Here is an 18,669-nt window from a genome sequence, read left to right as displayed (position 1 = left end):
AAATAGAATTAAAAGATAATACTAGGGGCTGGCTGGTTAGCCCAGTTGGTTAGAGCATGGTGTTGATAATACCAAGGTCAAGGGTTCAGATCCCTCTACCAGCCAGTTGCCAAAAAAAGAGACAATATGAATCTTTCCATGAACTTTTCAAAGTACCCTTACATGATTTCAGTAAAACACTTGGCAGTTTTTATGATTTACGTATTGACTGTAGAAAGATAGTTTGGATTCTAGTGTAATTAAGGTGAACTCCCTATCTGCTTAAATAAACGTATGCAAAGGATGCTGATTAATGAGTGTCAGTCTGGAGGGAGATTTCTAATGGTGTCCAACAGGACTTTTCTTTCTTTTTTCTTTTTAATATTTTATTAGTTAGTTGAATATAAACAAGGAATACTTAAATCATTCGTGAGGGATAATGGATATATTTTAAAGACAATGTTGGGATCCAAAAACGATCTTGTCTAGCCAAAGAAAGTGTCAAATCTAATCAGACTGTAAGCTCTATGGTCTATAGGTCTCTTTTGCTCATTGTTATATCTATAGCTCCAGCACAGTGTCTGGTGTATAGATGAATCTATTAAATGAGTTAATGGAATTGAATAAAATATTTGTTTCAATCAGTTGTTCTCAGACTTATCTTTTAATCCTTCTCCCCTTCTTGATAGTTGATGATACTTATATTCCTAAAGAAAGGAAATTGACACTTTGGGGAAAGAGCCTTCTTTTTTTTTTTTGGTGGCTGGCTGATATGGGATCTGAACCCTTGACCTTAGTGTTACAACACCACATTCTAACCAACTGAGCTAACTGGCCAGAGGAAGAGACTTCTGTCTTGTAAAATGTTTTTGGAAAAAGAGCTTTATTATTACTCTTTCTTAATAAGTCACTATGTTAAGTTCCTAGTTTAATGAATAGGAATGGTTGAATTTAGCCCAGAAAAGCACCAGTTTAACTCTTGACTGTTTTTAACATTACATTTGCAGTGCTTGTATTATAGTTATCTTCTTTGGATATAATTGAATATTTCTAAAGTACTAGAAAAACAAGACTTGGCCGGTAACCAGAAACAGAATAGATAGTGGCTGATTCTTTTAGTCTGGGAATGAACTTTCAAATTTGCCATAGTCTCTCAGACTACCTGTTGTCTTCTCAATAGGAAAGTTATTATTGATTTTAAGGAAATGTCTAAGTTGTCTCTAATCTTCACCTAATATTAGTTGTGGTACACTTGTGAATGGTGTAGACTGGCAAATTGAAAAGGGTCTATCTTGTCTAAACAAGACACTTCTAATTAGCTCTCGTCATAGAACTGTGAGCCCAATATTTACAGTTCTGAGTTTTTTCAGGAGCAGCGGAAAATCTAGATTTAATAAGAATTCTGTCCTTTTTAAAATGTTCCTTTTTTCAATATTGAGCCAAATAATGGGCTAGGAACCCTCCCAGGAGCTTATAAACATCAATGAATACAAGAAAAATGTTGTCTTCCTGGAGCCTATATTCTAGTGGGGAAGAAAAAAACCAAATGATTATACGTGAGATAATTATATATTATGTCAGAAGGTGATGAATTCAATGGGGAAAAAATGTACAACAGGGAAGGGGGATTGGTTACAGGTAGACAGGGTGTAATATTAAGTAGGGTGGTTTAAAGAGAAACTTGGTGGGGGTGAGGGCCTTTCCGAAGTGGATACCTGGATGAAGAGATTCCAGCCACATCCCGAAGGCAGGAATGTGTCCAGGGGCAGTGAGGAGACTAGTGTAGCTGAAGTGGAGTGGGCAATGAGGAGGGCATAGGAAGTAAGAGTTAGTATTATTTTGGGCCTTGTAGGCCATTGTAAGGACTTTGGCTTTTAGTCTGAATGAAATGGGCATTCAGTACAAGGTTTTAATTAGAGGAGTGATATGCTCACTTTGGCTGCTGCATTGAGAGAATTCCGTGGGGGACAAGGGTAATCTCGGTGATAGGTAATGATGGCAGGGACCACGGTCCAAACTGGAGGTGATAGGAGTGGTCAAGATTCCGGAAAAATTTTGAAGATAGAACCAGTGTGATTTTCTGACTGAATGGATGTAGGGTATGAGAGAGCAGTTTTTAAAAAAAAGATGACCTTGACTGACTCATAGGATCAATCTCCTAACTTAAGTGGTAAGCATTTATGATGTAGGCTAATTTACAACATTCATTTTATAAACATTCTTTTGTGATAATAGTTTAAGTGTAGACTTTAGGTTGTTTCTTATTTGTTGGATCACAGACTGCATTTGTTACCTCATTATTTGGTTGTTCCTCTGATTAGGTGGGAGTCCCCTCTCATTTTGCTTGGTCTGTGGATTAGGCAATGGCTTTTCCCCATTGTAAGCCTGTTCAGATACATGTTTATGGAGTAGTTATTATGCCCCAGAGACTGCTTTGTGCTTGGGATATAATAAATAAGACAAGGCCCTTAACTGTGACGTCAGAGGTTAATTATTTTGTTGTAATTGGTGCTGTATTAACAGAATGGGGAAAATGCTATGAGAAGCAAAATGAGGAAGCTCTGAAATTCTGCCTTTCTGGGAGACAGAATGCCTTTTGAAGATGTATTGCCTTGATCATGAACGATGAGAAGAATCTAGGCTACACAGCCAGTTTGCTGGTTTTCTACAGCAAATTAGAAAGGGGAGGAAAAGAGATAGTGGTCAGTCTACCTGTTAAAGAAGAAAAATTTAGACTGCTTATTTAAAAGATATGCATAAGACTTATAAACATAGTATCCTGGAATCTGTTTATACACATACCTTAATAACCCCTGATAATACTCCTTAGTACTGCTCAATGATGTATATTAACAGGACTTTCTGTTAGTGGGATACATAAGTCATATCAATGCTGGTATTGGTAGTATCTCCCAAGCCAAGTCATGTTCCTGCTCCAAGTAGCATTTATAATTCAAGTTTTCACAGGATAGCAAGTTTACATGCGAATAGAGAGGGAGGGAAGTGTGAGGAAGACATTTGAGTCTCAATTTTGTACATTAAATACCTTCCAAAGTGCTCAATATTTAAAGTGTCAAGGAGTAGTTAAATTATTTTCAGTATACTTTAAGAAATGGATTAATATGAGTGGCTAATTTTTTTAAGTTCTGGATCTTAGGTGATGAATGTTCTATTGTTTTAATTGAGAAAATCTCATACATGGAATGCTGTATTTTTTCACATTGTGAATAAAACGAGACTTTATTTAATAACACTTCTTAGTGTGTATGCTAAATAACAAAATATTGTGTATTGCATGCTGCTCCATGTTTCATGTCTAATAGAAATGTTTTTCTTCTAGGTTCAAAAGATGTTGTGATAAAGGCACAGGTTTTAGCTGGTGGTAGAGGAAAAGGGACATTTGAAAGTGGCCTCAAAGGAGGAGTGAAGATAGTTTTCTCGTAAGTCATTTTTTTTAAAGAAAAATCATCATTATTAAAGATTTATTGAATTGATGAAAATACTGAGATTTAATATTGGAAGAGGTAAGATTTTGGCTGTCATGTGGATTTGTTTTTCTTAATTGGAGGAGAGAAGAATTTGAGTTCTTTTTATTATTTTAGTCCAGAAGAAGCAAAAGCTGTTTCCTCACAAATGATTGGGAAAAAGTTGTTTACCAAGCAAACGGGAGAAAAGGGCAGAATATGCAATCAAGTATTGGTCTGTGAGCGAAAATATCCCAGGAGAGAATACTACTTTGCAATAACAATGGAAAGGTCATTTCAAGTGAGTAATTGTAGATATGATACAATTTAAGAATTTATGACATTCAGTTTCAAAAGTTGGTTATTATTTCTATTTATAAGGGAAAGATTAAAAAAGTATGATCCATAATCTGTTTGTATATATCATGAACACAATATTTCTGTCATTTTTTTAAAAACAGCATGATTAATGCCGTAAAATTTGAATCATAATATTGTGATTAAAAAGCTATAGGAAAAACCTTGCTGTAATAAATATCAGAGGATTTCCGAATTGTTAATTCACTAGGAGCAGCTTAAATCATCTTGATCATCTCTAGATTCCATAGACTGAGAAGATAATTTTAGCATAGTAAAATATTCTAAGGGAATTTATTTCCATTGCTTCATCTTTTTCTTTTTCAACCTCATGGTATTTTTTATACTTTGGGTTTTATTTCGCTACATGATTTGGTACTTGGTATGTTGAAGGATAACATTAGATAGCAAACAATATGGTTTTAAGGAGAAGGACGCTAGCCCTACTCTCCTCTCTTTATGGGACCTAAAATGCTAGCATGGAACATAAGGCATCAGGTAAAGAGAAAATTCTTTTTAGACCTGTTGCTTAGAGAGAGCACTGATAATCATTTTATACTAATTATCTTGCTTTTTGAGTGTATTAGTTACATTTAGAAACTGAGTCTGTGTCAACGAGCTTGGTTTTTGAAGCAAGCTGGGTGCATATTTGGAAGCCGTGGTAAGGATTTGATGTAGAATATTATTGTATAGAATTTAGAGTAACAAAAATTTTAAGAGTCATGAAAACAATTTTCTTATATAGAACAACTTTTTAAAAAAATAACAATTTTCTGTATTGTGATTTTTTCTTTGCAATTAAATTTTCTAGTAATGTTTGAGTGATATAAAGTGTCTTTTGCAGCTTTTAATTTTTATAAGAAAGTATTTCTTAAGGTATAACACTAGGTGGTAGTAAAAGCCCACTCAAAATATAAAATAAAAAGCATTGTTATTAAGTGATATCTTTACCTCTATAGAGTTTTCTCTGTTATAGAATTTAGTTTTTAAAATTATTTTAGAAATCTCATGATGATAACATTACATATTATACAAATTTGCAGAAATTGCATTTTTACACATTTATTTATTTTCACTACATTTTCTTTTCCTTTTTGTTGACGTTATATATCAGCATCTATCATTTTGTTAGTTATGTTTTTACTTTTTGTTGTAAACAGAAACAAGGTGTAAGTGCTTTGACAAATTAAGATAGGAGTCCCATCCAGAGTAACTCATTTTGATTTTAGTAAATGTACCAAACTGAATCTTGTTATTGAACATATGTTAAAGCATTAGTAAAGAGGATCAAATTTTGAGTTCATTTCAAGAGTTTGAATTTACAGAGAACTATTTGAGTCTTACTGAGGAAAAAATTTTTATTTCAATTCAAAAATAGTACGTGGTTGTAATAATTTAGACTGAAAGTACTATAATACTAGTAAAGCCATTTGGCCAATGACATAACATTCTTTGACGTTATCACATTAACCAATGTAGAGTTGGTTGGTGTTACTTTTTGGGGTATAGCTCACTTTTTTGGGGGGAATTCCTGTGGACATATCTGTGTTAAACAACGAAAATCAGTCAACTACTTAAACTAAAAATAAAAGAGCATTTTTGATTGAATTAAAGCCTTATGCGTAGGAATTAGCTGATCATTAAATATTGTTTTTGTTACTTGTCTGTTTTTAGGAGAGAGATCATAGGCCCTACTGGTCTTCTTTAGTACTTATCACATCAAGATATATGGTCACATATCTATCGTAGGGTTGGTGTGCCAAAAAATCAATTTAAGTGCCTAATCTGTGTTTGGCACTTTTGTTAAATCAGATTTCTTAAAATTTGCCTAGTGCCTGTTGGGTACTTTTAGGCTGAGATAAATCTAATTTAGCAAATCACATTTACTACTTTAATTTATTTTTCTAGTAAAACATTGCAATCTGCTGAAAGTGAATGGTACATTTAACTGTGTCAATTTTTTTTTTGTTGTTGTTGTATAGTTCATTATATTTACATTATAACAATGTAATATTGGGTTTATAACATTTACTGGTGTGATATGTATAACAATATAATAAGGAGAAAAGGAAATAGGAGTAACATTTCTGTATCTCAGTAGAATTGTTAGAATAAATTTGCAGCTGATTCTGATAAATTAAGTTGTATATGGTAAGACTTAAAGCAACCACTAAGGAGTAACTAAAAACATATAATGAAAGAAATCATTAAAGAAATAAAAGGGCTACATTAGAAAATATCACTTAATACAAATAAAACTGTAAAAGAGGAATATAAGAACAAAAAAAATGAGGCATATACAAAACAAACAGTAAAATGGCAGACATAAATCCAACTGTATCAACAATAACATTAAATGTTATTATTATTATTATTATTTTGGTCCAGAATGTATTTATTTATTTTTATTTTATTTTATTTTTTAAAATTTATTTTATTTATTGAATCAAAATCGATTATACATATTTTTGGGGTTGAACATTGAGATATGTTGATTAAATCAATATTACTGGCATATATATTATTACAAATCGTAATTATTCTTTATGCCCCTTGTCCAATCTCTCCCCTTCCCCCATTCTCTCCCCCTCCCCCTTCTAATTGCCCTAGTTTTCTTCTCTCCTTCTGAAAGAATAATTGTTACTCTGTTAATTTGTTGCTTAGATGATCTGTCCAATGCTGAGGGCTGTGATCAGGTCCCCCAATATTATCATAAAGCAGATGCTTCTTCTGTCACTGAAATGGGTTTTGTGGAAAGAGACATCCTTTTCTTTTCTTTGTCTCTGCTGGTGACTCTTCTTGTGTGAATGCACTCCAGTGGTTGGCGGACGATCTGCGTGGTGGCTGTGGCATCTATCTGCTTTTGTGGCAGCTGTGGTTATTGTGGTGGCTGTGGTGGGCCATCCACATGGAGGTTCTGTTTTTGGTATGCTCCTTGGCACTGGCAGTATGCCTGATTCTGGGGTGTATCTGGTCCCCTTCTCCATGCCTCTGGTCCCTGGGCAGGCCCCAAGGCACTGGTGCCATGTGCCTGGTTGTGGGAGTGGTGGCCAGTCCCCTTCTCCATGCCTCGGGTCACTGGGTGAGACCCAAGGAGCTGGCTTGGTGTGCCTGGTTGTAGGAGAGCGATCCGGTCCCCTTCTGCATGCCCTTGGTCCCTGGGTGGGCTCCGAGGTGCTGGCATGTTGTGCCTGGTTGTGGGAGGGTGGTCCAGTCCCCTTTTCCGTGCCTCAGGTCGCCAGGCTGGCCCCGAGGCACTGGGGCAGTTTTCCTGGAAGTGGGCATGGGGTCTGGTCCCTGGATCCAAGCCTCCAGTTCCCAGGCAGGCCCCAAGGTGCTGGTGGTGTGCCTGGGCTGGAACTAATTTTTTGTCCTTTGCTTCTTCTTTTTTTTTTTTTTTAAAGATGACCGGTAAGGGGATCTTAACCCTTGACTTGGTGTTGTCAGCACCACACTCACCCAGTGAGCAACCGGCCATCCCTATATGGGATCCGAACCTGTGGCCTTGGTGTTATCAGCACCACACTCTCCCGAGTGAGCCACAGGCCAGCCCTGTTCTTTGCTTCTAACACGGGGCCTCTTCCTGTGGGAACTAGTACTTGAGCTGTGTGGTTAAATTGGTACTTTGCAGCTGTTTCCCTAGGGAAGGCTTTTTGTGCAGCTCAGGGCTTAATGGTCAATCTTATAGGTACTTCCTGCTCTCCAGAGACCCCATCGATCTGTGTTCTGTAGAATCTCTGATCTGGGCCTGAGTTTTTTCATTAAACTGTACCCCATGCAATTCTGCATTCCTGACCATTCTCCTCTGAGTGGTCCTATGCTGATTGGGGGGCAGGTCGGCTGTCCTTGCTGAGTCCCAGTATTCTCCCGGTGTTCCCATCTCACCCACTGCCCATGCTCCAAACACTTGCAGTGGGACGGGCCCCGTGCTGGTCCCTTGCTATGACTCACCAGCCTCTGAATGCCTCCCTTTTTTCAGCTGTTCTGGCTCCTCGCTCCTGTGTGGGTCCATGGGAACCCTTTTAGTGGTTGTGCTTTCCTGGGGCCACCAAGACCCTCTTCTCCCCTTCCACCTCCATGTAACTCCATCTGAACGGCACAGCTGTGGCTTCTGCCGGCTTCTACTCCATGTGTTCAGCAGCTCAAGCCTTAAAGCAGCCGTGGCCCAAAAGGCTGAGAGCAGCTTTTTCTTTCTCTCATCATAGTTTCTCCCACCTTCATGAACTCTGTAGGTCTCTCCTCCTCTTCGCCTGAGCTCCAGCGGCCCCAGCTTGGCTGATGTTACATTTTTATAGTTGTAAATTTGGTTGATTTGTGGGAGAGAGTGATGCTGGGAACCGTCTATTCTGCCATCTTCCCTAACTGTGTCAATTTTTGACTTTGTCTGAAATAGATATAAAATGTGCTGCAAGAATTCCAAAAACAGATCTTTGTTATATTAAGTGGCTGCTTTGTCATAAACTTTTAAATTTAAACCAATTTTAAGGCAAAATTTTTTGCAAAACCAACAAGAGAAGAGGAATTTAGGTTAAAAAAGTGAAAATAGTATTAGTAATTTATTTGAAATTATAGCTATTTGCTAGAGAATAAATTATTTTGAAAGTTTACCACTGAGATTTAAAAGTTAATCCAAATAATTTGAATAAGAAATAGCTATTCATTCTGCAGTGATGACCAAATGTAAAACTAGTTATTGTTTTAACTGACCCATGCAAGTTGGCTCTTCTCTAATTGGTTGTGGAATTAGTATAATAGAGGCTCTTTACTTCCTTTTCTGTGTAATTATATCATATGTATTTTTTCCCCAACTTTCAGCTTACCTGTTGGAGACTTAGTTATTACTTTAGTGAGACTATAATATTAACTCTCCCAACCCTCCCAGTAGTGTTGCCTTCTCTGTGGCTCTTCATTTCTTTTTTCAGTTAATATAAAAAGAAAAGGAAAGTAAAACTAAAATAAGATGTTAAAAATTTTTAGAAGTTTGTTGGTTTCTGCTTCTTCTGTTAAATAAAATTATGTTTCGTGTTTATCTGTGGATTTAACTTATATATATTCCACTTCAATAGTGTGGCCATAATGGCACAGGCTCTTATTAAATCTGAGTTTTTTCCTGCTCTTTAGACCTTTGTAAAAGCTTATGATTATGAACTGCCTTACTGGAGAAGAAATTAATACTCTTTCATTTGAAATTTGTAGAGGAACTTAAAATTAGACTATAATTTCTAACATTTCTCTTTACTTAGACTTGCTAGTATTCTCTCCTATAGTCTCAGAAGGTTTAATGATTTTTTTTTATTAAAAAAAACTTATTTTTGTATTGAAATGATTTCTAACACCAAGTACCTGGAATCAGGTCAAACTTCAGAGGTTAAGGGCACAGTCCTATGTATGAGTGCCCTCACCTCAACCACCAACCTCAAGTTTGGGAGTTCCCAGGTTACCCTCACTTCTGACCAGCTGGCTACAAATTTAGGGGTTCCCACTGCCCCTTCAGGTTTGATGATTCCGTAGGACAGTTCACAGAACTCAGGAAAATGCTGTGCTTATGATTACGATTTTATTATAGCCAGAAGATAAAAACCAGAACCAGCCAAATGGACAGACATAGGGGCAAGGTCTGTGAGAGTCCATTGTTCTCAGGGTTGTGTTAACTTCTTGGCATCTTGATGTGTGATGATATGCAGAATATTGCCAACCAGAAGCTCATTAAGAGTTAAAAAAATTTTTTTTATTGTAGTCAAAATACATAACAAAATTTACTGTAAAATTCATTTTTGATTGTACGGCACAATTAGTGTTAACTATATTCACATTTTCTGCAACAGATCTCTAGAACTTTTTTATCTTGCAAAACTGAAATTGTATAACTATTGAACAACTTCCCTTCTTCCCCTCCCCTCCAGCTCCTGGTAACTATCATTCTGCTTTCTGTTTCTAACAGTTTGATGATTTTATATACCTCATATAAGTGGGATCATACAGTATTTGTCTTTTTATGACTGGCTTGTTTCACTTAGCATAATGTCCGCAATGTTCATTCATGATGTAGCGTATGACAGGATTTCCTTTTTTAAGGCTGAGTAATATTCCTGTGTGTGTGTGTGTGTGTGTGTGTGTGTGTGTGTGTATACAAATCCATATATGTATATATACAGGACTTTTTTTTATCTGTTCATCTTTTGATGCACGCTCAGGTAACTTCTACCTCTTGGCTTTTGTGAATAATGCTGTAATGAACAAGGTGTGCAAATATCACTTTGAGGTCCTATTTTCAATTCTTTTGGATATATACTGTGGTATTGCTGGATCATATGGCAATTCTACTTTTAATTTTTTGAGGAAGCTCAATAGTGTTTTTCATAGTGACTGTACCATTTTACATTTCAACCAGCAGTGCACAAGGGTTTCAATTTCTCCACATCCTCATCAACACTTTTTTTTTTTTGATAATGGCCATCCTAAAGGCTGTGAGGTGATATCTAATTGTGGTTTTGATTTGTGTATCCCTGATGATTAGTGATATTGAGTATCTTTTCATGTGCTTATTGGCCATTTGTATATCTTCTTTGGAGAAATGCCTATTCATGTCCTTTGCTCATTAATTGTTTGGGATTTTTTTTTTCCCTAATTGAGCTGGAGAAGTTCTTTGTATATTCTGGGTATTAACTCCCTATCAGATATTTGGTTTGCAGATATTTTCTCCCATTCTGTAGTTTGCCCTTTCACGTTGTTGATCATTTACTTTGCTGTGTAAAAACTGTGCAAAAGTTTTTAAGTTTGATGTAGTTCCATTTGTTTATTTTTCCTTTTGTTGCTTGTATTTTTGATCCATATGCAAGAAATCATTGCCAAATCCAGTGTCATGATCTTTTACCCTATGCTTTCTTCTAGGAGTTTTATAGTTTTGAGTTTTATGTGTAGGTCTTTAATCCATTTTGGGTTAATTTTTGTATGTGGTGTAAAGTAAGCGTTCAACTTCATTCTTTTGCATGTGGATATCCATTTTTCCCAGCACCATTTGTTGAAGAGGCTATCCTTTTCCCATTGTGTAGCCTTGGCACCTTTGTTAACATCATTTAACTATATATGTGAGGGATTTGAGTTCTCTATTGTATTCCATTGGTCTGTATGTCTGTCTTTATGCTGGTATCATGCTGTTTTGATTACTGTAGCTTTGTAATATGTTTAGAAACCAGGAAATGTGAGACCTCCAGCTTTTTTTTCTCAAGATTGTTTTGGCTATTCTGGGTGCTTTGAGATTATATATGAATTTTATGGGTTTTTTTCTAATAATTCTGCAAAAAATGCCATTGGGATGTAGATAGGGATTGCATTGAATCTGTCGATTGCTTACTGTAGAATACAAATTTTAACAATATTAAGTCTTCCAGTCCATGAGCACAGGATGCGTTTCCACTTGTTTGTGTCTTCTTTAATTTCTTTCAGCCATGTTTTGTAGTTTTCAGTGCATAAGTATTTTGACTCATTGGTTAAGTTTATTTTATTTTATTGTAAATGAGATTGTTTCCTTAATTTTCTTTTCAGATTGTTTATTGTTGGTGTTTTGAAATGCAACTGATTTTTGTTTGTACATTTTGTATCCTGCAACCTTGTTGAACTTGCTTATTAGTTCTAATAGTTTTTTTTCTGTGGAATCTTTAGGGTTTTCTACATACAAGGTCATCTCATCTGCAAACACAGATAATTTTACTTTTTCCTTTCCTCTCTGGATGTGTTTATTTCTTTTTCTTGCCTGATTGCTCTGACTGGGACTTCTAGTGCTATGTTGAATAGAAGTGGCAAGAGTGGGCATCCTTGCTTTGTTTCTGATGTTAGAGAAAAAGCTTTCATTTTTTTAATAGTATGATGTTGGCCGTGGGCTTTTCATATATGGCCTTTAATATGTTGAAGTAAATTTTAGTTTGTTGAGTGTTTTTTATCACGAAAGGGTGTTAAATTTTGTCAAATACCTTTTCCACGTCAATGGAGATGATTGTTGCTTTTGTCCTTCATTCCGTTAATGTGGTATATTACATTGATTAATCTTCGTATGTTGAATCATGCTTGCATTCCAGAAGTTAATTACACATGGTCATGGTATATATTTCTTTTAATGTTTTGTTGAACTTGGTTTGCTAGTATTCCGTTAAGGATTTTTGCATCAGTATTCTTCAGGGATGATTGGCCCATGGTTTTCTTGTATGAAGGTACTTCAAAAAGTTACTACCTTTGTCTGATTTTGGTATCAAGGAAATCCTGACTTCGTAAAATGAGTTTGAAAGTTTTCCACCTGCTCAGTTTTTCGAAGAGTTTGAGAAGGATTGGTTTTAATTTTTCTTTAAATGTTTGGTTGAATTCTCCAGTGAAGCCATCTGGTGCTGTGCTTTTCTTTCCTGGGAGGTTTTTGATTACTGATTCAGGTTCATTACTATTTATAGGTCTGCTCAGATTTTTTTTTTATCCCTTCATCATTCAGTCTTGGTAGGTTGTATGTTTCTGGGAATTTATTCATTTCGTCTAGGTTGTCCAATTTGTTGGCATATAATTGTTCATATTATAGTCAGCCCTCCATATCCATGGTTTCTGCATCTGCAGATTTAACCAACCGCGGGTCAAAAATATTTGGAAAAAAAGCAATACATGAAATAAAGTAAAAACTATACAGTATAACAGCTGTTTACATAGTGCTTACATTATAGTAGTTATTATAAGTAATCTAGACATGATTTAAAGTTTATGGGAGGATGTGTGTAGTTTATATGTGTATTAGTCCGTTTTGAGTTGCTGTAACAGAACTACCTGAAACTGGGTAATCTATAAAGAAGAGAGGGTTATTTGGCTTACGATTCTGGGACAGCTGCATCTGGCATGGGCCTCAGACTCTTTGTACTCATGGCAGAAAGTGGCAGGCAGCCGGTGGGTACAAGCAGATCACATGGCGAGAGGAAGCAAGAGAGAGAAGCAAGAGAGAGAGACAAGGTGCCAGAGTCTTTTTAAGCAACAAGCTCTTGCGGGAAATAATAGAGGGAGAACTCACTCATTAATTCCCCCCCCCAGGAGAGCATTAATCCATTCATGAGGGATCCGCCCAGATGACTCAATCAGTTTCCAACACTGCCACATTGGAGATCAAATTTCCACATGAGTTTTGGAGGGTACAACACATCCAAACTCCATCAATATGCAAATACTACACTGTTTTATATAAGGGACTTGAGCATCTGTGGATTTTGGTATATGCAGGGGGACCTGGAACCAATCCCCCTTGGATACTGAGAGATGACAATAGTTTGTTAGGATCCTTCTATTTCTGTGGCATCAGTTGTAATGTCTCTCTTCCATTTCCGATTTTTGTTATTTGAGTCTTTGTTGATCTTTTGAAAGAGCCAACTCTTCATTTTGTTGATATTTTTCTATTCTCTGTTTCTGTTATTTGTGATCTAATCTTTATGATCTTCCTTCTCCTAACTTTGGGTTTAGTTGTTATTTTTCTAGTTCCTTGTGGTAGAAATAAAACTTCATGAGGTAGGTGCTTTTTCTCAATTGCAGTGAGATGTGCCAACTTCTGTCTGGAGTGTTACAAGTTTTTTGGCTGCCATAAGCTTCTGTGTTCTCTTATTTTCAATGGCTGCAGGCGTCTGTGGTATGCTGGTTCCCTATAAGCACTTGGTGAGACAGAAACAAGTCCCTTGGACAGCCTTCAAAAAGCTGGAATGTTGTACATACGTTTCACTCTTCTCTTTCCCTGCCAAAGGAGAAGCCTCATGTTTTCTTCTTAATCCCAAACTGTGTCAGTTTGGTGTGGGGAGAGGTGCTAATGTGGATGAAATGAAATGGCTTTTCTTAATGGTTTCAATACAGGTGTTCTTGTGTTTGAGCTTGCCTGGGGTACTGCGACTCCCTAATTGGTTTCTGGCATTGTCATAAGGGCTTTTTGGTCCATGTATTGTTGTTAAGTTGGTGTTTTTGTCAGAGAGCAAGGTCCTGTGTTTCCTGTTTTGCTGCCTTGCTGCTGTTGGTGTCCAGAGTTTTCATTGGGGTTTTATGATGTAGGCATGATTGACTGAATTGTCTAAGCAGTTGACTCAATCTTCAGGCCCCTTCCCACTCTACAGGGTGGACTGATATCACATCTCAAAACCCCAGCCCTCTAATCACATGATTAGTCTCTTTCTGACATGGTCATTGCACACCTGAGTCATCTCCTTAGCATAAACTATCTAGGAGCCCACCGTAAGTCTTCTTGTTGGCATAAACTGTCCAGTGTCGTTGGAGGGTTTGGAAGTTATTTCCCAGATCAGCCAAATTCTTTATTACACTTGTATATTGAAATCTCATCACATGGTACAAATTTTTTTCTCCCTAAATAACAGTTAATTCTCTTAAAAAGTAATAGAGTGCTTGCTTCGGTAGCACATATACTAAAATTAGAATAATATAGAGATTGGTATGGCCCCTGTGCTAGGATTACATGTGAATTCATGAAGCATTCCATATTTACCCATTATAGGAAACAGTATGGAGGTTTTTCAAACAACTACAGATAGAACTACCATAAGATCCAGCTGTCCCACTACTGGGTTTATACCCAAAGGAATGGAAATCATCATGTCGAAGGGATACCTGCACTCCCATGTTGATCGCAGCAGCTTTATTTACAATGGCCAAGATACGGAACCAGCCTAGATGCCCATCGATAGACAATTGGATAAGGCAAATGTGGTATATATACATAATGGATTGCTACTCAGCCATAAAAAAGAATGAAATTCTGCCATTTGCAGCAACATGGATGAGCTTGAAGAAAATTACAAGTGAAATAAGCCAGGCACAGAAAGAGACATACCACATTTTCTCACTTATAAGTGGGAGCTAAAAAATAAAAAAGAAAGAAAGTAAGAAGCAACAATCATAATACATTGAAGTTTCAGAAGGAGAGAACAGAATCGTGGTTACTAGAGGTGGGAAAGGGGGAGATGGAAGAGGTATAATGGGAAATTGGTTAATGGACACAAAACAGCTAGTTAGGAAAAATAAGTTCTATTGATGTACAGTGAACTAGGCATCTGTAATTAATGTTAATTTACTACATGTTATCACATGGCTAGAAGAAAGGAGATTTGAATGTCTTCAACACAAAGAAATGATTATGTTATGTTATGATAAATATGCTAATCTGATTTGATCATCACATATTGTACACAGATATTGATATTCAACTTTATACCCCACAATATGTATAATCAATTACATTCCAATAAAAAAAAATAAAACTAGTAAATGGGATTTTTTTTTAAATCGGTTGTTTTTTGTTTTTCTTTGGTTATTGCCAAAGACAATAGATTGTTTTTTGATTTTCTTTGATTATTGCCAAAAAAAGTTGCCAAATATTTGAAGGACTATTCTGTTCTCCAAATAGTAATGAATGCAACATTATTCCTTTGAATAATACCTTAAATGAGCATATTTCTGAAACACTATATGCTTGGATAAAAAAGTGAAATTAATGTTTAGATTTTTTAAATGATAGTCATATTCTTTTTTTCTGAGTGTAAGAATACTTTTAGCTTGTTCATTGTAAACATGTTTTTGGAAAATAGTCACAAAAGTCTTATCTTTTAATGTTTTATTTTCTATCTTTTTTTTTGTGTGTCACTTTAGGTTAAAAAAATAACACAGTTGAGAATACAGTCTAGGGTTTTGTATCATTTGTTTTCTGCAAATCGCCTCATATATATAACCTACTATACACTGCATAACCCACTATAGATCATTATTTTCCTGATCTATGTATGTTATTAAGTAATCTAATAATGTGGTTTTACCATTTCCCCGTTTTTGCTTGTTAAGATATTTCCTGTTTTATGCATAAATTGGCAAATCTGTTAGATAATTTGGTTTAAGATTTCTTGATTGATTTTTAGAGGACTTAAGTTATCAATTTAATTGTTAGTATTTACATCTTACCTTCTTACATTTTTCATAATAGCCAGTGCTATTTTTTCAAGGTAGTGAGCTTTCTTTTTTATTGACTTGCCATAGGGCTAGAGCTTGTAAAATCTGGGATTTTTTCCTTAGACTTTCCCTTTCAAATATTAATAATCTGTTCTCATGATTTTCTAATATTTATGCTGTAGCAATACTTTAATGACACTTTCAGTTCTTACAAAAAATGAATAGGTTGTATTTTATTTATATATATATGGGTTTATATTTGCTTACTTTGGTATAAATTTTTGTGTTTATTTTTTATCTTTTTCCCTTGCTAGAAAGCCATCATTTTTCTCTTCTTTTTAACTTGTTTTCCATTGTTTTAAATTGAACATTTATAAGGAGGCACTGTGCTGGAGATAGGAGGATAAATTCATAAGGACATTTTAAAATAGGGGTGGGGAGTAATAGATGCTTAATTCTGATATTATGCACAGACATGTTTTAAAATTTTATTGGTGAGTCTAAAATAAAATCTAGATGTTTTGTCTGTTTCCTCTCTTTCTAGGGTCCTGTGTTAATAGGAAGTTCACAAGGTGGTGTCAACATTGAAGATGTTGCTGCTGAGACTCCCGATGCAATAGTCAAAGAACCTATTGATATTGTAGAAGGCATCAGAAAGGAACAAGCTGTTCGGGTATGTTGTATTCTGAAAAATTTCCAGTTGGTGATTAGAAAATTATAATACTGAAAGATAGTTAACTTTTTGTGTAAGTGAAGTGATTGTCCAAACTTTAAAAAATTTTTGAGTGTCAAGGCAAGTTAATATCTTGTTTAGGATTGCAATTTTTGGAAGTAACTACAATATTTTCTTCATATCTTTCATAAATATTTCAGTATATATTTTTAAAACATAGATTTTTTTTTTAAAACAGCCACTATACAATTACCATATCTAGTAAAATTAGTAATTCCTTAATATCATCAGTCATTCAAATTTCTCTAATTGTCTCAAATTGTTTTTTCTTTTGCTATTTGTTTGAGTTAGGATCCATGTAAAGTCCTTCATTGCTAGTGGTTAATATGTCTCATAGGTCTTTTTCTAACTTATAGGTTTTTCTTTTCTTGCTTTCTCCATCTTTTCTTATTTCTTTTTCAATTTATTTGTTGAAGAAACTGGGGTGATTATCATTCATTGTTTCTCATAGTCAGGATTTTGCATCCCTATGGTGTCATTTAAAATGGTCCTTTGCCTCCTGTGTTTCCTCTAAATTGTATGGAATGGTAGGGACACTGTCTTACACATCTCTATGATAGATCAGTGATTTTGCCTTTTGGGGATTTATGTACACTTATAAGAATCCACTGAGTGCTGTTGTCTTTCTTTTAATGTCTGCACATACACAGTAAATTTTGCCTACAATTTTGCTGGTTCTCTGTACTGTCTTTGTTTGCTTCTTCTGCCCCCCCACCCCCCAAAGGAGTTTAATACTATGGCTTATGTGAGTTGCTTGATAATATTTGTAATGCTGCTATTGAATTAAATTATTTGGTTTGTATATAAAAGTAAGTGACTTATCCTAAAAGAAAATTTTAAATATTAAACTTTGAGTGAAATTAAAAATGTGTTCATGAGAAAACTATGTCAGAATAAACTTATGGTATTAAAGTAGTATAAGAACAAGAATTTTGACTGGCACAAAAGTTTAAAGGAGATAGAGAAATTTCCCTGACGAATAGGGAAACAAATAATTTAGGCAAGTAAGTGGTATAAATGGCTAAAAGGGATAGAGATTTGATTCATTAGGAAGTTATGTGAAAGTGATGACTGGAGAGTGAAATTTAGATGAGGAAGAAAATACTTAATTTACGAGAATACTTGAGGGAATAATCTAAGATTATAGCGTTTTGAGTGAAAAGAAATGGTGCCTAGTACCATTTGGCTAATGAATGTCATACTGGATTGATTAGAATTATGTTCTAATTCTCAATGTTTAAGCCTAAAAGTAGTGAATTGTGACCTAGTGAAAATCTTTCGTAATGGTACTGTATTTTTTATTATTTTTTATTTGAAATAGGTCTTAACCAAAACTTACAGTCTTTAGCTTGATTATTCACTTTATTTATTGGCATCTGACGCTTTGCAAAAATCATATTCACGCTCAAACAGTTTAGGATTTTATATTTTTGAAAATCAATAAAATTTGTTACAGCCTTAGATAGCAGCACTGTTAGAATAAACATATAAACATGTATCCTCTGTACCAGTGGTTCAAAATTATCTATGGAACTTTAAAAATGATAGATGCTTGGTACTTGTAGAACTTGTGAACCAGAATTTCTGGGTTGGGACCTTGATACTGTATTGTTTAAAAAGCTCTACAGGTATCTCTAATTAGGAATCTGCTGAAGGATATAAACTCCTCTACTAGAGTAGAAGCTTAAATGCCTGTATCTTTTGGGCCTGGCACAGTGCCTGGATATTTTAGGTATCAGTAGATTTTTGAATGAATGTGATAATACTTGTCTCACTTGGTAGACACTCTTCATAAATTACCTAAAAGGTAAAAGAGGGTGATTAAATATTTTGGCCACTGTTTGGACCATTGAAATTGTCAATTCACCTTTTATTTATAGTTTTAATAAAATGTAAGCCTCTTCTTTCAGTTTAGATTGGTCATAAGGCTTAGAGGCAGTATGGAGGCTATGGAATAAACACTGGAACTGGAATCTAGGTGAATGGCAAGTCACTTGACCTCTCTGAACCTCTTTCTGGTCTGCAAAATGGGCATAATACCTGCCCTGTGAGGATTTTGAGTAAAAAGTTTTGTTTAACCATTTAGTAATAGTAGCTGCTATTTCAATGATTGATGTTTGACTACAAATGACTGATGCTTATTTAAATGATAAACTATAAGGTTATTATTTACAATAATTT

General features: G+C 35.3%; 1 protein-coding gene and 1 non-coding gene across 2 annotated transcripts in view; both read left to right on the top strand.

The window, feature by feature from the left end:
- The window catches only part of SUCLA2 (succinate-CoA ligase ADP-forming subunit beta), a 54,345-nt gene that overhangs the window by 8,523 nt on the left and 27,153 nt on the right, over nt 1–18,669 (top strand). The window contains exons 3-5 of the mRNA XM_063102566.1: nt 3,320–3,419; nt 3,582–3,744; nt 16,300–16,428. Coding sequence (XP_062958636.1) covers nt 3,320–3,419; nt 3,582–3,744; nt 16,300–16,428 — 392 coding nt within the window. The remainder of the gene's footprint in view (nt 1–3,319; nt 3,420–3,581; nt 3,745–16,299; nt 16,429–18,669) is intronic.
- On the top strand, nt 14,198–14,301 carry LOC134382846 (U6 spliceosomal RNA). The gene has a single exon (XR_010024112.1). It is a non-coding gene; the product is annotated as a U6 spliceosomal RNA (small nuclear RNA).

The sequence above is a fragment of the Cynocephalus volans genome, chromosome 7 (assembly GCF_027409185.1).
Source record: "Cynocephalus volans isolate mCynVol1 chromosome 7, mCynVol1.pri, whole genome shotgun sequence".
Lineage (NCBI taxonomy): Eukaryota > Metazoa > Chordata > Mammalia > Dermoptera > Cynocephalidae > Cynocephalus > Cynocephalus volans.
This window is presented reverse-complemented; position numbering and strand designations above follow the sequence as displayed.